Source organism: Loxodonta africana, chromosome 7, assembly GCF_030014295.1.
Source record: "Loxodonta africana isolate mLoxAfr1 chromosome 7, mLoxAfr1.hap2, whole genome shotgun sequence".
In the NCBI taxonomy this organism is placed as follows: domain Eukaryota; kingdom Metazoa; phylum Chordata; class Mammalia; order Proboscidea; family Elephantidae; genus Loxodonta; species Loxodonta africana.
Window position 1 is genome coordinate 128,622,956 of NC_087348.1, and position 16,420 is coordinate 128,639,375.

A 16,420-nucleotide genomic window follows, 5' to 3' on the forward strand; every position below is an offset into this window, starting at 1 on the left:
CTCCTAATGTTGTCCCTATTTTTTCTTCTATGATCTTTATCGTTTTAGTTTTTATATTTAGGTCTTTGATCCACTTGGAGTTAGTTTTTGTGCATGGTGTGAGGTATAGGTCCTGTTTCATTTTTCTGCAAATGGATATCCAGTTATGCCATCACCATTTGTTAAAAAGACTATCTTTTCCCCAATTAACTGACACTGGGCCTTTGTCAAACATCAGCTGCTGATATGTGGATGGATTTATATCTGGGTTCTTTATTCTGTTCCATTGGCCTATGTGCCTGTTGTACCAGTACCAGGCTGTTTTGACTACTGTGGCTATATAATAGGTTCTAAAATCAGGTAGAGTGAGGCCTCTCACTTTCTTCTTCTTTTTCAGTAATGCTTTACTTATCCGAGGCTTCTTTCCCTTCCATATGAATTTGGTGATTTGTTTCTCCATCACATTAAAAAATGTCATTGGAATTTGGATCGGAAGTGCATTGTATGTTTAGATGGCTTTTGGCAGAATAGACATTTTTACTATGTTAAGTCTTCCTATCCATGAGCAAGGTATGTTTTTCCACTTAAGTAGGTCCTTTTTAGTTTCTTGCAGTAGTACTTTGTAGTTTTCTTTGTATACGTCTTTTACATCTTTGGTAAGATTTATTCCTAAGTATTTTATGTTCTTGGGGGCTACTGTGAATGGTATTGATTTGGTTATTTCCTCTTCGATGTTCTTTTTGTTGATGTAGAGGAATCCAAGTGATTTTTGTATGTTTATCTTATAACCTGAGACTCTGCCAAACTCTTCTATTAGTTTCAGTAGTTTTCTGGAGGATTCCTTAGGGTTTTCTATGTATAAGATCATGTCATCTGCAAATAGAGATAATTTCACTTCCTCCTTGCCAATCCGGATGCCCTTTATTTCTTTGTCTAGCCTAATTGCTCTGGCTAGGACCTCTAGCACAATGTTGAATAAGAGCGGTGATAAAGGGCATCCTTGTCTGGTTCCCGTTCTCAAGGGAAATGCCTTCAGGCTCTCTCCATTTAGGGTGATGTTGGCTGTTGCCTTTGTACAGATGCCCTTTATTATGTTGAGGAATTTTCCTTCAATTCCTATTTTGCTGAGAGTTTTTATCATGAATGGGTGTTGGATTTGCCAAATGCCTTTTCTGCATCAATTGATAAGATCATGTGGTTTTTGTCTTTTGTTTTATTTATGTGGTGGATTACATTAATGGTTTTTCTAATATTAAGCCAGCCTTGCATACCTGGTATAAATCCCACTTGGTCGTGGTGGATTTTTTTTTTGATATGTTGTTGAATTCTATTGGCTAGAATTTTGTTGAGGATTTTTGCATCTATGTTCATGAGGGATATAGGTCTGTAATTTTCTTTTTTTGTGATGTGTTTTTTTACCTGGTTTTGGTATCAGGGATATGGTGGCTTCATAGAATGAGTTAGGTAGTATTCCATCATTTTCTATACTTTGAAATACCTTTAGTAGTAGTGGTGTTAACTCTTCTCTGAAAGTTTGGTAGAACTCTGCAGTAAAGACATCCGGGCCAGGGCTTTTTTTTATTGGGAGTTTTTTGATTACCGTTTCAATTTCTCTTTTTGTTATGGGTCTATTTAGTTGTTTTACTTCTGATAGTGTTAGTTTAGGTAGGTGATGTTTTTCTAGGAATTCATCCATTTCTTCAAGGTTTGCAAATTTGTTAGAGTACAATTTTTCGTAATAATCTGATATGATTCCTTTAATTTCAGTTGGGTCTGTTGTGATGTGGCCCATCTCATTTCTTATTCGGGTTATTTGTTTCCTTTCATGTATTTCTTTAGTCAGTCTGGCCAGTGGTTTATCAATTTTGTTAATTTTTTCAAAGAACCAGCTTTTGGCTTTGTTAATTCTTTCAGTTGTTTTCCTGCTCTCTAATTCATTTCGTTCAGCTCTAATTTTTATTATTTGTTTTCTTCTGGTGCCTGATGGATCGTTTTGTTGCTCACTTTCTGTTTGTTCAAGTTATAGGGACAGTTCTCTGATTGTGGCTCTTTCTTCTTTTTGTATGCGTGCATTTATCGATATAAATTGACCTCCGAGCACTGCTTTTGCTGTGTCTCAGAGATTTTGATAGGAAGTGTTTTCATTCTCTTTGCATTCTATGAATTTCTTTATTCCCTCCTTAATGTCTTCTATAACCCAGTCTTTTTTCAGGAGGGTATTGTTCAGTTTCCAAGTTTTTGATTTCTTTTCCCTAAGTTTTCTGTTATTGATTTCCACTTATATGGCTTTGTGGTCTGAGAAGATGCTTTGTAATATTTCGATGTTTTGGATTCTGCAAAGTTTGTTTTATGACCTAATATGTGGTCTATTCTGGAGAATGTTCCATGTGCGCTAGAAAAAAAAGTATACTTTGCAGCAGTTGGGTGGAGAGTTCTGTATAAGTCAATGAGGTCAAGTTGGTTGATTGTACCAATTAGGTCTTCCGTGTCTCTATTGAGCTTCTTACTGGATGTCCTGTCCTTCTCCAAAAGTGGTGTGTTGAAGTCTCCTACTATAATTGTGGAGGTCTATCTCACTTTTCAGTTCTGTTAAAGTTTGTTTTATGTATCTTGCAGCCCTGTCATTGGGTGCATAAATATTTAATATGGTTATATCTTCCTGGTCAATTGTCCCTTTAATCATTATATAGTGTCCTTCTTTATCCTTTGTGGTGCATTTAACTTTAAAGTCTATTTTGTCAGAAATTAATATTGCTACTCTTGCTCTTTTTTGCTTATTGTTTGCTTGATATATTTTTTTCCATCCGTTGAGTTTTAGTTTGTTTGTGTCTCTAAGTCTAAGGTGTGTCTCTTGTAGGCAGCATATAGACAGATTGTGTTTCTTTATCCAGTCTGAGACTCTCCTGTCTCTTTATTGGTGCATTTAGTCCATTTACATTCAGCGTAATTATAGATAAGTATTTTTTTTTTATGTGTTTAGTGCTGTCATTTTGATGCCCTTTTATGTGTGTTGTTGACAATTTCATTTTTCCTCTTAGTTTTTTGTGCTGAGATGTTTTTCTTTGTAAATTGTGTGTTCCTCTTTTTCATAGTATTTGACTTTATGTTTGCTGAGTCGTTATGTTTTCCTTGGTTTTTATTTTGAGTTATGGAGTTGTTATACCTCTTTGTGGTTACCTTAATATTTACCCCTATTTTTTAAGTAAAAACCTAACTTGTATTGTCCTATATTGCCTTGTATCCCTCTCCATATGGCAGTTCAATGCCACCTGTATTTAGTCCCTCTTTTTGATTTTTGTGATCTTTTGCATATTGACTTCCATGATTCCCTGTTTTGAGCGTTTTTTTCTTTTGAAAATTAATCTTAATTTGTTGTTGTGATTTCCCTACTTGAGTTGATGTCGGGATGTTCAGTTCTGTGACCTCGTGTTGTGCTGGTATCTGATATTATTGGTTTTCTGACCAAACAATTTCCTTTAGTAATTCCTGTAGCTTTGGTTTGGTTTTTGTAAATTCTCTAAGCTTTTGTTTATTTGTAAATGTTTTAATTTCACCTTCATATTTGAGAGAGAGTTTTGCTGGATATATGATCCTTGGCAGGCAGTTTTTCTCCTTCAGTGCTCTATATATGTCATCCCATTGCCTTCTTGACTGCATGGTTTCTGCTGAGTAGTCTGAACTTATTCTTATTGATTCTCCTTTGTAGGAGACCTTTTTTTTATCCCTGGCTGCTTTTCAAATTTTCTCTTTATCTTTGGTTTTGGCAAGTTTGACGATAATATGTCTTGGTGCTTTTCTTTTTGGATCAATCTTAAATGGGGTTCAAGGAGCATCTTGGATAGATATCCTTTCATCTTTCATGATGTCAGGGAAGTTTTCTGCCAGCAGATCTTCAACTATTCTCTCTGTGTTTTCTGTTATCCCTCCCTGTTCTGGGATTCCAATCACACGCAAGTTATTCTTCTTGATAGAGTCCCACATGATTCTTAAGATTTCTTCATTTTTTTTTAATTCTTTTATCTGATTTTTTTTCAGCTATATTGGTGTCAATTCCCTGGTCCTCCACATTTCCCACTCTGCATTCCAATTGCTCGAGTCTGCTCCTCTGACTTCTTTTGCATTCTCTAATTCTGTAATTTTATTGTTAATCTTTTGGATTTCTGAATGCTGTCTCTCTATGGATTCTTGCAACTAATTAATTTTTCCACTATGTTCTTGAATAGTCTTTTTGAGTTCTTCAACTGCTTTATCAGTGTGTTCCTTGGCTTTTTCTGTAGATTGCCTTATTTCATTTCTGAGGTCATACCTGATGTCTTGAAGCATTCTGTAAATTAGTTTTTTGTATTATGTATCTGGCAATTCCAGGATTGTATCTTCATTTGGGAAAGATTTTGATTCTTTAGTTTGGGGAGTTGTAGAAGCAATCATGGTCTGCTTCTTTATGTGGTTTGATATCGACTGCTGTCTCCGAGCCATCACTACGATATTGTAGTGATTTATTCTGTATTTGCTCACTGAGTCTTATCTTGTTTTGTTTTCTTTCAATATACGTAGATGGGCTACTAGATTGTGCTGTCTTGATTGTTGTAGCCCTTGAGTCACTTATGTCCTATTACTAGCTGGTTTGGGCTGTTACCAGATATATAAGCCTAAGAGTCCATTCACTATTCTTGAGTAGAATCTGATTTGGGGTCATCAAGTGTGTGGTGCAGACTGTCACCTATCCACCTAGAGAAGTAGTGGTGATAGTTGTGTGCACCAGATTCTAGTAGCAGCAGGGGTTCACACTCTCGGAGGGGCAGGATGCTGACAGGCTTCCCCCAAGTGCCAGTGAGATAGGTGTGTCTCTATTCCTAAAGCACTTTGGAGGGTGAGCTCTGCAGCTGTACCTTAGGCCCCCAATGCAGGTACCTCTACAGATTGGTAGGTGTCTCCCTCGTTAGACCCCTAAGGCAGGAGGCTAGGTGGTCTGGGGGGCGCTTCAGCTCTCAGTTCCCTGTTGTGGGTCAGTGAGGGCTCTGTTGAATACGCAGAGATATCAGACCTGGGAAAGTTTTCTTTCCAGTGATCCGCTAAAACAATTACAGTCGGATCCCTATCAGAAATGCCTTTGCATTATAATAGCCACCTTGTTCCCTGTAGGGATGAAAGCCCAAGACTGTGGATCACATATGCTTGACTGGAGCTGGTTCTGTGTTTTTAGTCCAATTAGGGAAGGATTTTTGGTCCCTGGGTTTTTTGTAGCTGCTTCTGTTAGGCCAGGAGAATGGGTTAGGAAAAGACCAAAAAAAAAAAAGAAAAACCGCAGTGCAGTTCACTCTCTGGCTCAGGAAATTCCAATGTTAATGAAGCCGGCTGGGAAGGGGAGGGGAGGGTTCAGATAAATAGGAGAGAATAGCACCCCGGAATGTAGACAAAGTTACTTATCTTGCTTGGGATGACTGTTTTATCTGAGATTCCTGAGGGGGGTGCTTCGACTGTGTGGGCTGGCTGGGTAGAGATTGCCCCTGAGTGTCAGGCCCGCATCCCATGCTTGCGCTGTCTCAGAAGCCGCGGTTAGTTCCTCAGCTCCCAGTCCAAAGCCTAACGCCAAGCTTCCCCGGCTGGGACGCCGCACTCCCGGCTCCAAAACCAGTCGCTGCCTCCCGGTGACTTCTCCTCCTGTCAGCCGCGTCACTGCGCTGCCTGCGTGCACTGGCTGGGCTTCCCCCGAGGTCAGTTCAGGGGGCTAGGGCTGCGCCCCATGTTTGCGCTGTCTCAGGATGCCGTGCTCAGCTCCCCTGCGCCCAGTCCAAAGCCCGGCGCCAAGGTTTCCTGACTGGGACGCTGGCTCCAGGCTCCGAAAACAGTCGCTGCTTCCCCGTGGTTGTTCGTTCTCAGTCTCTGTCACTCAGGTCAACTCTTTGGATTTGTGTTTGATGGTCAGGGTTCGTACATTGTCATGTATGTGATCGATTCACTTGTTTTTCCAAGTCTTTGTTGCAAGAGGGATCCGAGGTAGCTTCTACCTAATCAGCCATATTCTGTTTTACTTCTTTATTCAAAAAGAAGAGTATCATTATTTACTATCCCTGATTTTTAAGACCCTTCATGTTTAGGCCCTAGCCTATTTTTCTGATTTTGTTGTTGTTAGTTGCCATTGTCAACTTCAACTCATTGCAACCTTGTTTGTAACAGAACATAGTGATGCCCATTTGATCTCTGGTCTGCTCAAGTCTGTGGTTGTGGCTGCTGTGTATTTTGATTGCCTTCCAACGTAGGGGCCTCATCCTCCAATACGGTATTGGACAATATTCTGTTATGAGCTATAGGGTTTTCTTTGACTAATTTTTGGAAGTAAACTGTCCGGTCTTTCTTCCTAGTCTGTCCTAGTTAAGAAGTTCCACTGAAATTTGCCCACCTTGGGTGACCCTGCTGGTATTTGAAATGCTGGTAGCATAGCTTCCAGCATCATAGCAACACACAGACCACAATACAGCAAACTGACAAACAGGCAGCGGTTTCTAAGTTTAGTTCTTTATAATGTCCAGCAAGAGTCCCTGGGTGGTGCAGACGGTTAATGTGCTCTGCTGCTAACCAGAAGGTTGGAGGTTCAAGTCCACCCAGAGGTACCTTGGAAGAAAGACCTAGTGTCCTACTTCTGAAAAATTAGCCGTTGGAAACCACATGGAGCAGTTTTACTCAGATACACATGGCTTGCTGAGTCAGAATCAAGTCAACCGGCAACTTCTGGTTTTAATGTCTAGCAGGAGCCTTTCTACTCTTATAGGGCTTGTTTCTCATTTATAACGTGTATTTTCCATTTCATTTTCTTGCATTCATTTATAGTAATGTTTATTTTTCTTCTGCCTGTTCATATCCTTCAGAATCCTTATATCCCATCTTATAATGAAGAAATCCCCAAATTCTCTAAAAAAAAAAAAAAAAAAGCCAAACCCATTGCCGTTGAGGTGATTCTGACTCATGGTGACCCTATAGGACGTAGGGTTTCCAAGGAGCAGCTGATGGATTCAAACTACTGACCTTTTAGTTAGCAGCTGAGCTCTTAACCAGTGTGCTACCAGGGCTCCCTAAATTCTCTAGCCTTTATCAATTTCCTCTTATTCAAATTCCCACAGAAGCAATTTTTTTTACCGCTTGATTTAATGGCAGATTATAGACAGCTTCGTAGTGTTACTTATCAAGCACCAAGTATGTATGAGGCCATGCATATATAGTTGGGGACAGAACATAATCTCTGTCCTTGTGAAGCTTATAGTGTAGTGATAATGAATTTATTCCATTTCTATGGTTATTTGTGAAGTTGAACTTCTTTTCATATACCTTTGTACATATGAAGTATGTACACATTTTTAGATATATAGTTATATTTCCCTAACAGGATTATAAGATCATTGAGTGGTATTAACTATATTTTATACTTCTCTATTCCTTACTTACAACAGAGTCCTGGTGACGCAGCAATTAAGAGATTGGCTGCTAACCAAAAGATGGGCAGTTCGAATCCACCAGCTGCTCCTTGGAAACCCTATGGGGCAGTTCTACTCTGTCCTGTAGGGTTGCTGTGAGTCAAAATTGGCTTGATGGCAATGGGTATTCCTTACAACACTTAACTCAGTTCTGAGCATGTAGCCATTACTAAGTGTATACTTTCTATTGTTGATAGGTGCTGTCAAGTCAGTTGCAACTCATAGTGACCCCAAATGACAGAGAGAACTGCCCCATAGGGTTTTCTAGACTACAGTCTTTATAAAAGCTGATTGCCAGGTCTTTCTCCGGTGGAGCTGGTGGGTGGGTTCAAACCAACAACCTTTCGGTTAGCAGCCAAGTGCTTAACTACTGCGCTAACAGGGCTCCTTTTTCTGTTTCTCTTGGAGTAGTAATAAAAGCTGAAGGTGGTGGAGTCACATACCTAGCCTCAGATCACAACTCAAGACCTTACAAACTGTGCAACACTTGCAAGCTGTTTAACCTCTATAAACTTGTCTTCTCGTGTTAAATACCTGTTTCATAAGACTGTCATGTGGGTTAAATGAGATAATATATGTAAAACACTTAGCTCAATGCCTGGTACATAGTAAGTGCTCATTAAAAGGTACCTGCTATTATAATGATTGTTTATATGTTTAACCTCTCAAGGTAGAAACTGCTTCAATGACCCCCCACCTTTTTTCCCCTAACCCCATTCATCTATGCAGTTAACCAGTTCTGTCCAATTTATTTCAATTGTCTTATCAGTTTGGCCTCTCCTTTTATCCTCATTGTAACCCATGGAAAGAAATTCATTATCTGTTGTGGCTTAGTACATATGTGTTTATATCTAACAAAAAGTTCTGTGAACTAAGATGTATTGTTACTATGTGTGATATACTCTGATATTTTTGTTCTCTTGTCATAAAAAAAAGGTGGCCTCAAGCCTGTAAAACTGATTCCACAACACATGGTTTGGAATACACTGATCTACGTTTTTGTAAAATTTGGACTACTGGCAAACATTATCATGCTCAAGTGTAACTTTGCAATGAAAGTAGAAACCGGAGACCAAGTGCTTGGGGCTTGGAGTTTATTTCCTCTTTACCATCGTACTTTCTCTTCATTCTTCATTAGTTACAAATAGTTAGATTTACCTCTTCTGAATCTCGCTGCGGAAGCCATGCACTTTCCAGAGCTGGTATAGAATTTAGAACTTGTAGACAGAGCTCCTCATCTTTAATAGAGCAAGAATTTCTGAATCACTTTGTGTTTTGTTTTTCTTTGGACAGAAATTGAGATAAATAGATTAAAAGTAGCTAGCAAAATTTGTGAAGAGGGGTTTGAAAAATATTTTTTATTCTGGAAGAGTTTTAGAAAGTCGAAAGAGTAGTATACCGAACCTCCAGTACCTAAACCCAACTTCAGTAATTATCAACATTGTTAGTTCGAAAAGGAATTTTTAACAAAGGACGTTTGGACTAATTCCCTCCCTTAATGTATGTAGACAATCTGTTTTTCAGAGGAGATGTATCAGCCTTAGTGTATCTTACTTTAGTATTCACAACTTACTAAATTTATTTACTCACTGTAAGAGGAATAAATCATAACATGACATGCGGGAGTAGGGGTGGGGTGGAAATCTTCTGCCCCATTTGGGAGATTTTCCTGAGGGCCTCTTAGAACATTGGACCTTCGCTATTTTACTTGCAGTATTTCACCAGCCTCCTTTACCATTCTTCCTCCCTTCATACCATCTGCCTTACTACCACCTTTTAAAAATGGTCTGGAGGTAGGAAAAGCTTAATCCTCTCTTTAAAAACCTTTGGTTCTTTGTTTCCTGCCTATAGATTAAAATCTCAAACCACAGATTTTTCATTCGTAATCTATCTCTAACCTACCTTTCTAACCTTCTTTTCCACTATCGGTCTCTTCCCTACCATATTCAACTTCTTACTGTTCTCAGAATACTCAATCCATTTTAGGACTTTTTCTTAACCTTTAAAGATCCAATTTAGATACCATCTTGTGGATGCTGCCTTTTTAATTACTCAAGAAGAAAGTAGTGCCTTTGCTGCTGCTGTTTTATTTGTTGGATTGTGTGTGTATGTGTGTGTGTGTGTGTGTGTGTGTGTGTGTGATGTCACTTAAATGAGTTACCTTAAATTCTTAACAGTTTACCTTTGCCCCCTTCCACACCCTCAATTAAACAGTGATTTCCAGAGCAGGGATTTGTATTCTTCTTTATCTCCTAAATATTTCTTTGGTGCTCAAACATAGTAGGCACCCAGTAATGCTTTGTTGAATGAATGTATTCATACTTCTAGAATTTTAGAATCTAGTTCTAACACAGGCTCTCTCCAGTTAGGGAGAGTTAATCAAATTTAATTTTTTTCTTACATATTTTTTAGTTTTTTTTTTTTTTTCCTCCTTTTCTCAGAAACTTTTGTTAAAATTTCTAGAGAACTTAAGTTCAATGACTTTTTCCTAAAGGGGGCATATACTTAAGTGGTAAACCAGCATGAGGTATCTGGCTCGAACCATCCTGTAGTATAGGTAAGTAAAACCTGTTTTCAGGATACTTAAGTTTTTCAGCTTTTGAACAATTTGGTTTTATTTTGTTAGTTGGAATAGATTTGTGCTGTAAAGCTTATAGAGGCCTTGACCAATTTTTGATATATTTCAGCTCATGGAATGCTGTGTAAATGCCCTGGTGACATCCTTTAAAGAGACTATCTTAGCAGAATGCCAAGGCATGATCAAGAGAAATGAAACTGAAAGTAGGTAAAACATCACATACAGTTATCTGATCTTTTAAAGGGGTATTTTTGAAGCAAATCACTTAATAAATTGCTGTTCGACATACACGTATGTTTGTTAAAGTGAACTGTGTTTAAAAAAAACTGTGTTTAAAGGCAGTGATAAAATATTTAGCACCGTTAGGATCTCTTTCTCTAAGCTTAAATTAGACATTTTCCCCTTAGGTACTAGGGCTATTTTTTTTTTCTAGTATGTGAACTTCCATTTGTTTTCAAAAGTAGGACCTTCCTTTTAAAGGCCAATTTACATTGTAAACACATGGTATAGGATAGCCTTTTAAAAAACCCATTGCTGTTGCATTGATTCCGACTTATAGAACTAGACATTTGACCTTTGCGTAGAACCTTGTAATGAATCTTTTTAGAAAGTAATAAAACACTTTATGTTAATAATGTGCATTCCCTCCCCTAAAAAATATTTTACAATTTAAAATCTGAAGTGTGTTTCTGTAATTACTTAAATGTTTTCTTAATAAAGATATGTTTTGGAGGCTAGTAAGTACAATTTAAACAAAAAATACAGTAAAAATTACCTGTATTCCCACTACCCAGAGATAATATTTTAATGTATTATGCCCCAGATTTTATTGTGTCTAACTCCAAGCTCCCATTAAATCTCTAGTTGTGTTGAAAGTATGCGTATAAATTCACTTAAATTCATTTACTCTCTAGGAGCATTTTGTAGTAAAAATCATGGTACTGTTTGGCATAAGTGAAATATTTGAATTTCCATACTCCAGTCAAAGTAGAATTCTCTCTTATCCATGTCAGACTGCCTTCAGAAGGCTTTATTTAGTCATAAGCAGTACTGTGAGGTGGGTTTTTGTGAAGGTCAATTAAACAGTATAACATGAGGAAGTACTTTATAAACCGACCAGTTCTTTATGGACACAGTTTTATATTAATGGTCTCTAATAAACTTTTCTCTTAGAATCATTACTCTGAAAAATCTGAAGGCATGACTTTAACCCTAATGATGAGGCTACATATTTAATATTGCATCTACTTTATGAAATGTACTTATCTTCTGTGTAAACTTTTTTTACTTCTTAGAATTAAAAATATTTCATCTTGTTGGGGGTAAAATAACTCACCTCTTAAGAGGAGTTGAGTTTTGCAAAATGTAATCATTTTTAATTTGAAAATTTTTTCTGGTTTTGTAATTTTGTCAAACTGAGAAAGTAGGTCAGGAGGTCCTACTTGCTATAACAACTCCTAAACCAATTGTACCCGCAGAATACCACTAGGGTATTCTTACTATTATAGGCATTCTAGATGCATGAGATTAATCTGAGAGAAGGTTTATTCTAGTTGATGAAATGATTACATGAGTGTGTTATATCCTTTCAGAATTACATTTAATGTTTTCACTGATGGACAAAGTTCCTAATGGGATAGAACCGATGTTGAAAGACTTGGAAGAACATATTATTAGTGCTGGCCTGGCAGATATGGTAGCAGCTGCTGAAACTATTACTACTGTAAGTTCTCCCCCATGGCAGTGATAGATGCGTATTAAAACTGGTAAAAATGCAGGATTTCCTCCATGGCAGTGATAGATGCGTATTAAAACTGGTAAAAATGCAGGATTTCCTCCATGGCAGTGATAGATGCGTATTAAAACTGGTAAAAATGCAGGATTTCCTCCATGGCAGTGATAGATGCGTATTAAAACTGGTAAAAATGCAGGATTTCCTCCATGGCAGTGATAGATGCGTATTAAAACTGGTAAAAATGCAGGATTGAGCACTTACAATGGCAATTGAAATGGCAATACAGTAACATTGAAACACCTTTTATTTTTAAGAAAACATTCTTTATAAACAAAATCTAACTTATATTTTCTCGGCTTTCTTTGTATTACTCTTTCTTTTAAAATCTCAATTGAATATAAAATGTTTTATTTCTAGGACTCTGAGAAATACGTTGAGCAGTTACTTACATTATTTAATAGATTTAGTAAACTTGTCAAAGAAGCTTTTCAAGATGATCCACGATTTCTTACTGCAAGAGATAAGGTATATATTCTTACATATTAACACTGTATTAAAAACATAATTGTCATAATGTACTTCTAGTAAGAAAATTTGCTTCATTATGCTATTAAGTAGCAACTTGTTTTTCATCAGTGGAGGCCAGCTATATTTATTGTATTTGGTTTGATAAATGTTTTTGTAAGTGTTGGGTATGCCCGTGATCTAGAATTTAGCTAGAAAGTTGCTCTCTTCCTGATTTTTCCAAGAATGCCTTCCTATTCTTTAATATTATTACTATTGAATTCCTATTCATCCTTCCGTTAAGACTCAGCTCAAAATACACTTACCCTGGAACTTCCTTGATAAACAGCCAGTCCCAAGCAGAGTTGATTGCTCCCTCCTCTGTCTCCCCATAGAGCTCCTGTAAGAGTTACATCACTTCTGTGCTTGCGTTCCAGGCGCCTGGTATTTGCATTGCAGACCATCTCTTTTCCCATTCTCACTAGTGTGGGGTGATGAGAATGAAACATAGTATTATCAGTAGTGTTATAGCTTCTTAAATGTCATAAACCTATCACTAGAAATCATCATTAGTTTTTTCCCTCTCTACTGTGACTTTAAAAAGAGGACAATCGACTTTCTCCAGTAGGGTTTTTTTCCTTAGTTTGTATACTTAAAAATAAATGAAATACGTAGAGTAGAAAAGGAGTTAGAGGAGTAGTATGGAGGTGGTGGGGTGAGTGTTCCAGGTAGAGAGAACAGTGGATGCAAAGACTGCAAGGCAAGCATATTCCCGTTATGTTTGAGGAGCAGCAGAAAAGGTCATTGTGGCCAGAGTGGATTGAGTGAGGGGGAGAATAGTAGGAAATGAAGTCAGAGAGCTAACAGGAGGCCAGATCGCATAAGACTCTGTAAGCCATGGTAAGGAGTTTGGTTTTGACTCTCTGAGTAGGATGTTAAGCCACTAAAAGATTTGTAACAGAGTGGCCGGACCTGACTTACATCTTAACAGGGCCACTCTGGCTGCTGCAAAAAGAATAAACTGAAGTGGGGCAAGAGAAGAAGGAAGAATGCTAGTTAGGAAACTATTAACATAATTGAGTAAAGTGATGATGGAGGATTGGCCTAGAATGACAGTGGATAGAGGTACTCAGAAGTGGTTGAATTCTGATTATATTATGAAAATAGGCTATACAGGGTTTGCTAATGAATAAGACGTGGAATATAATAGAAAGAGACCATCAAGATTGGTTCTAATCAGTTGGAAAGACATGTTTACAAAGTTGGGGAAGACTGTGGGAGAAGTGGGCTTTGGAGAGATGGTGCAGAGAGATCAGAAACTCAGTTTTGGACAATTTAAGTTAATTTTGAAATGTTATTAAACATTTATATGGAAATGTTGAGTATGGAGTTTAAGGATTAGAACGGGCTGGAAAGAAATTTGGGAGCTTCATCATATGGATGGTATTTGAAGAACTGAGGCTGGATATGATCATCAAAGTAATGAGTAAAAATAAAGAAGAGCTCCAAGGACTGGCCTAGGGCATTCTGACATTTAGTTGTCAGGAAGATGAGAAACCAGCAAAGGAAAATGAGTGGAAGACCTGGAGAGTGTGGGAGAGGTGCTAGAGAACAAGTGGAAAGTGCTTCCAGAAGGGGTGCATGCTGCTGATAGTGCAAGTAAGATGGGGATTAACCGTTGTGTTCGGCAACATAAAGGCTGTGACTTTGACAAGACCATTTGGGTGGCACGACGGGTGGTGGTATGAAAGCCCGATTAGAGGGTTTCCAAGAAGAATGGCAAATGGGAAGTTGGAGACAGTGAGTTAGATGATTCTTCAAGGAGTTTGGCTTAAAGGAAGGGAAAAATGGGGCAGTAACTGAAGGTAGACAAAACCAAAAAAGAACAATATTTATTATAGCTATCATTAGTAAATGGACTCATAAATTTTCTCTCCACTAGTATAATTGCTGTGAGACTGATATGAATAATTCCTGTTATATTAACATAATAAAAAGTTGTTAACCTCAAAAAAAAAACAAAGAATTTTTAAGACTAAAAAATACAGTTTTGTATGCTGAGGAGACAAACAATGGAGAAGGGAAAATTGATGATACAGGAGGAGGAGGGAGTTCCTTGGATAAGAGTTCAAGTAGAAGGGCTGCTTTCTGCTTTGGAGCAAGGATGGCTTATTCATGTCATGGCAATAAGAGAGAAGGCAGAATATGAGCATAGATGTGGGTAGATGGTAGTGGTCTCTGGAAATTCTCTTCTGTTTGCTTCAGTTTTCTCAGTTAAATAGGAAGCCACATCATCTGCTGAAAGTGTACAAAACCAAAAAAACAAAACAAAACAAAAAAAACACCGAACCCATTTCCATCAAGTCAATTCTGACTCATAGTGCCCTCATAGGACAGAGTGGAACTGCCCCGTAGGGTTTCAAGGGAGTGGCTGGTGCATTTGAACTGCCGACCTTTTGGTTAGCAGCCAAACGCTTAATCATTTGCACCACCAGGGCTCCAGAGAGTGTACGGGGGAGGAAATAATGGAAGTTTGAGGAAAAAGGATGTGGTATGAAAATGTGTAGGAGAAATAGAGAATGAGCAGACAAGAGAAAATGGTATGGTTGTCAGGCACCGTTTAAGGCCCCACTTGAGAATAATGATACTTATTACAAAGAGCATGACTTAAAAATTCTATCAGGCCAAATACACTATTAAAAGTAAATAAAAACTAATTTATATTTTCATGCATTTGTGTAAGTGTAACAATTCTGTGCATTTTAAATGCTAAAAATAATGTCTGTGTTTTATTTCAACTTATTTTCAGGCATATAAAGCAGTTGTTAATGATGCTACCATATTTAAACTTGAATTACCTTTGAAGCAGAAAGGGTAAGTTTTTTAAAACCATATCTTTCAGATTCTTAAAATCTTTTGAGTGTCTTATATGTTATTGGATATGCGAGATGCCCTCTTACCCTAATCCTATTAGGTTTTATTTTTTCAGTTCATAATCTTTGCCATCTTTAGTTATTTAAAAAAAAAATCTGTAAAATATAAAATGCTGACAATATCAAGTGCTGACAAGGATGCAGAGCAACTGTAACTCTCGTTCATTGTTGTGGAAATGCAAAATGGTACAAGATGATACAGCCTCTCTGGAAAACAATTTTCTTATAAAGTTTTATAATGTCTTAGTTTGGTAAATATATACTTAACATATGACACAGCAGTTCCACTCTGGGTATTTACCCTAGAGTAATGAAAATTATGGCCATACAAAAACCTGTACATAAATGTTTATAGCAACTCTCTTCATAATCAGTAAATATTATAGAGAACCCAAAGTTTCTTTAATGGATAAATGCATAAACAGTAGTTCAGACATAAAGTGGAGTACTACTCAGCATTAAAAAGGATAAACTTGTGACACACACAATAATTTGGATGAATCTCAAAGCCAGTCTGAAAAGGTATATATACTGTAAGATTCCATTTATATGGCATTTTCAAAAGAAAAAACTGTGGTGACAGAACAGGTCAGAGATTTTAGGGGTTATGTGTAGAGCAAGATAATGAATACAAAGGTTTAGTTTTTTGGAATGGTGACATGGCCCTGTATCTAGAGCCTACACAATGTGTTGAAATTCACAGAAGTGTACAAGAAAAATTGTCAATTTTATTGCATGTTATTTTTGAAAATAAAATGAAAAAAGCTGTTTCAATTTGTAATTTTATATTAAATTCTTTTATTATCAAAAAATGACTTTTTTTTTCAGTACAAAAATGTTTTGCTCTTAATCTTTTAGACTTCCCTCCTTATTTGTCACTAGTTATTCTTTTACCCATAAAACCATGGAAAATGGCTCAATTTACCAGGATAAAAAAGAGAACCAATTCAAGTATAAATTTTTACATTACCCTTTCGGAAACCCTGGTAGCATAGTGGTTAAGAGCTACGGCTGCTAACCAAAAGGTCAGTGGTCCAAATCTACCAGGTGCTCCTTGGAAACCTTACAGGGCAGTTCTACTCTGTCCTGTAGGGTCGCTAGGAGTCAGAATCGACTCGACGGCAACAGGTTTGGTTTGGTTGTTTTCTTTAAAAATTGATTTCTTATTAGTAAGATAAATTTGCTTATGCTAAGTGCTATTTATGATGCGTTGGTGGTTCAG

The 16,420-nt window shown here is 37.4% G+C and overlaps 1 protein-coding gene across 3 annotated transcripts in view; it reads left to right on the forward strand.

Annotated features, from left to right (window-relative positions):
- The window catches only part of CUL5 (cullin 5), a 127,666-nt gene that overhangs the window by 88,046 nt on the left and 23,200 nt on the right, over nucleotides 1-16,420 (forward strand). For all 3 annotated transcript variants that reach the window (XM_010595436.3, XM_010595437.3, XM_064288891.1), the window contains 4 exons: nucleotides 10,136-10,229; nucleotides 11,619-11,749; nucleotides 12,179-12,286; nucleotides 15,075-15,139. In XM_010595436.3, the coding sequence (XP_010593738.1) occupies nucleotides 10,136-10,229; nucleotides 11,619-11,749; nucleotides 12,179-12,286; nucleotides 15,075-15,139 (398 nt within the window). The remainder of the gene's footprint in view (nucleotides 1-10,135; nucleotides 10,230-11,618; nucleotides 11,750-12,178; nucleotides 12,287-15,074; nucleotides 15,140-16,420) is intronic.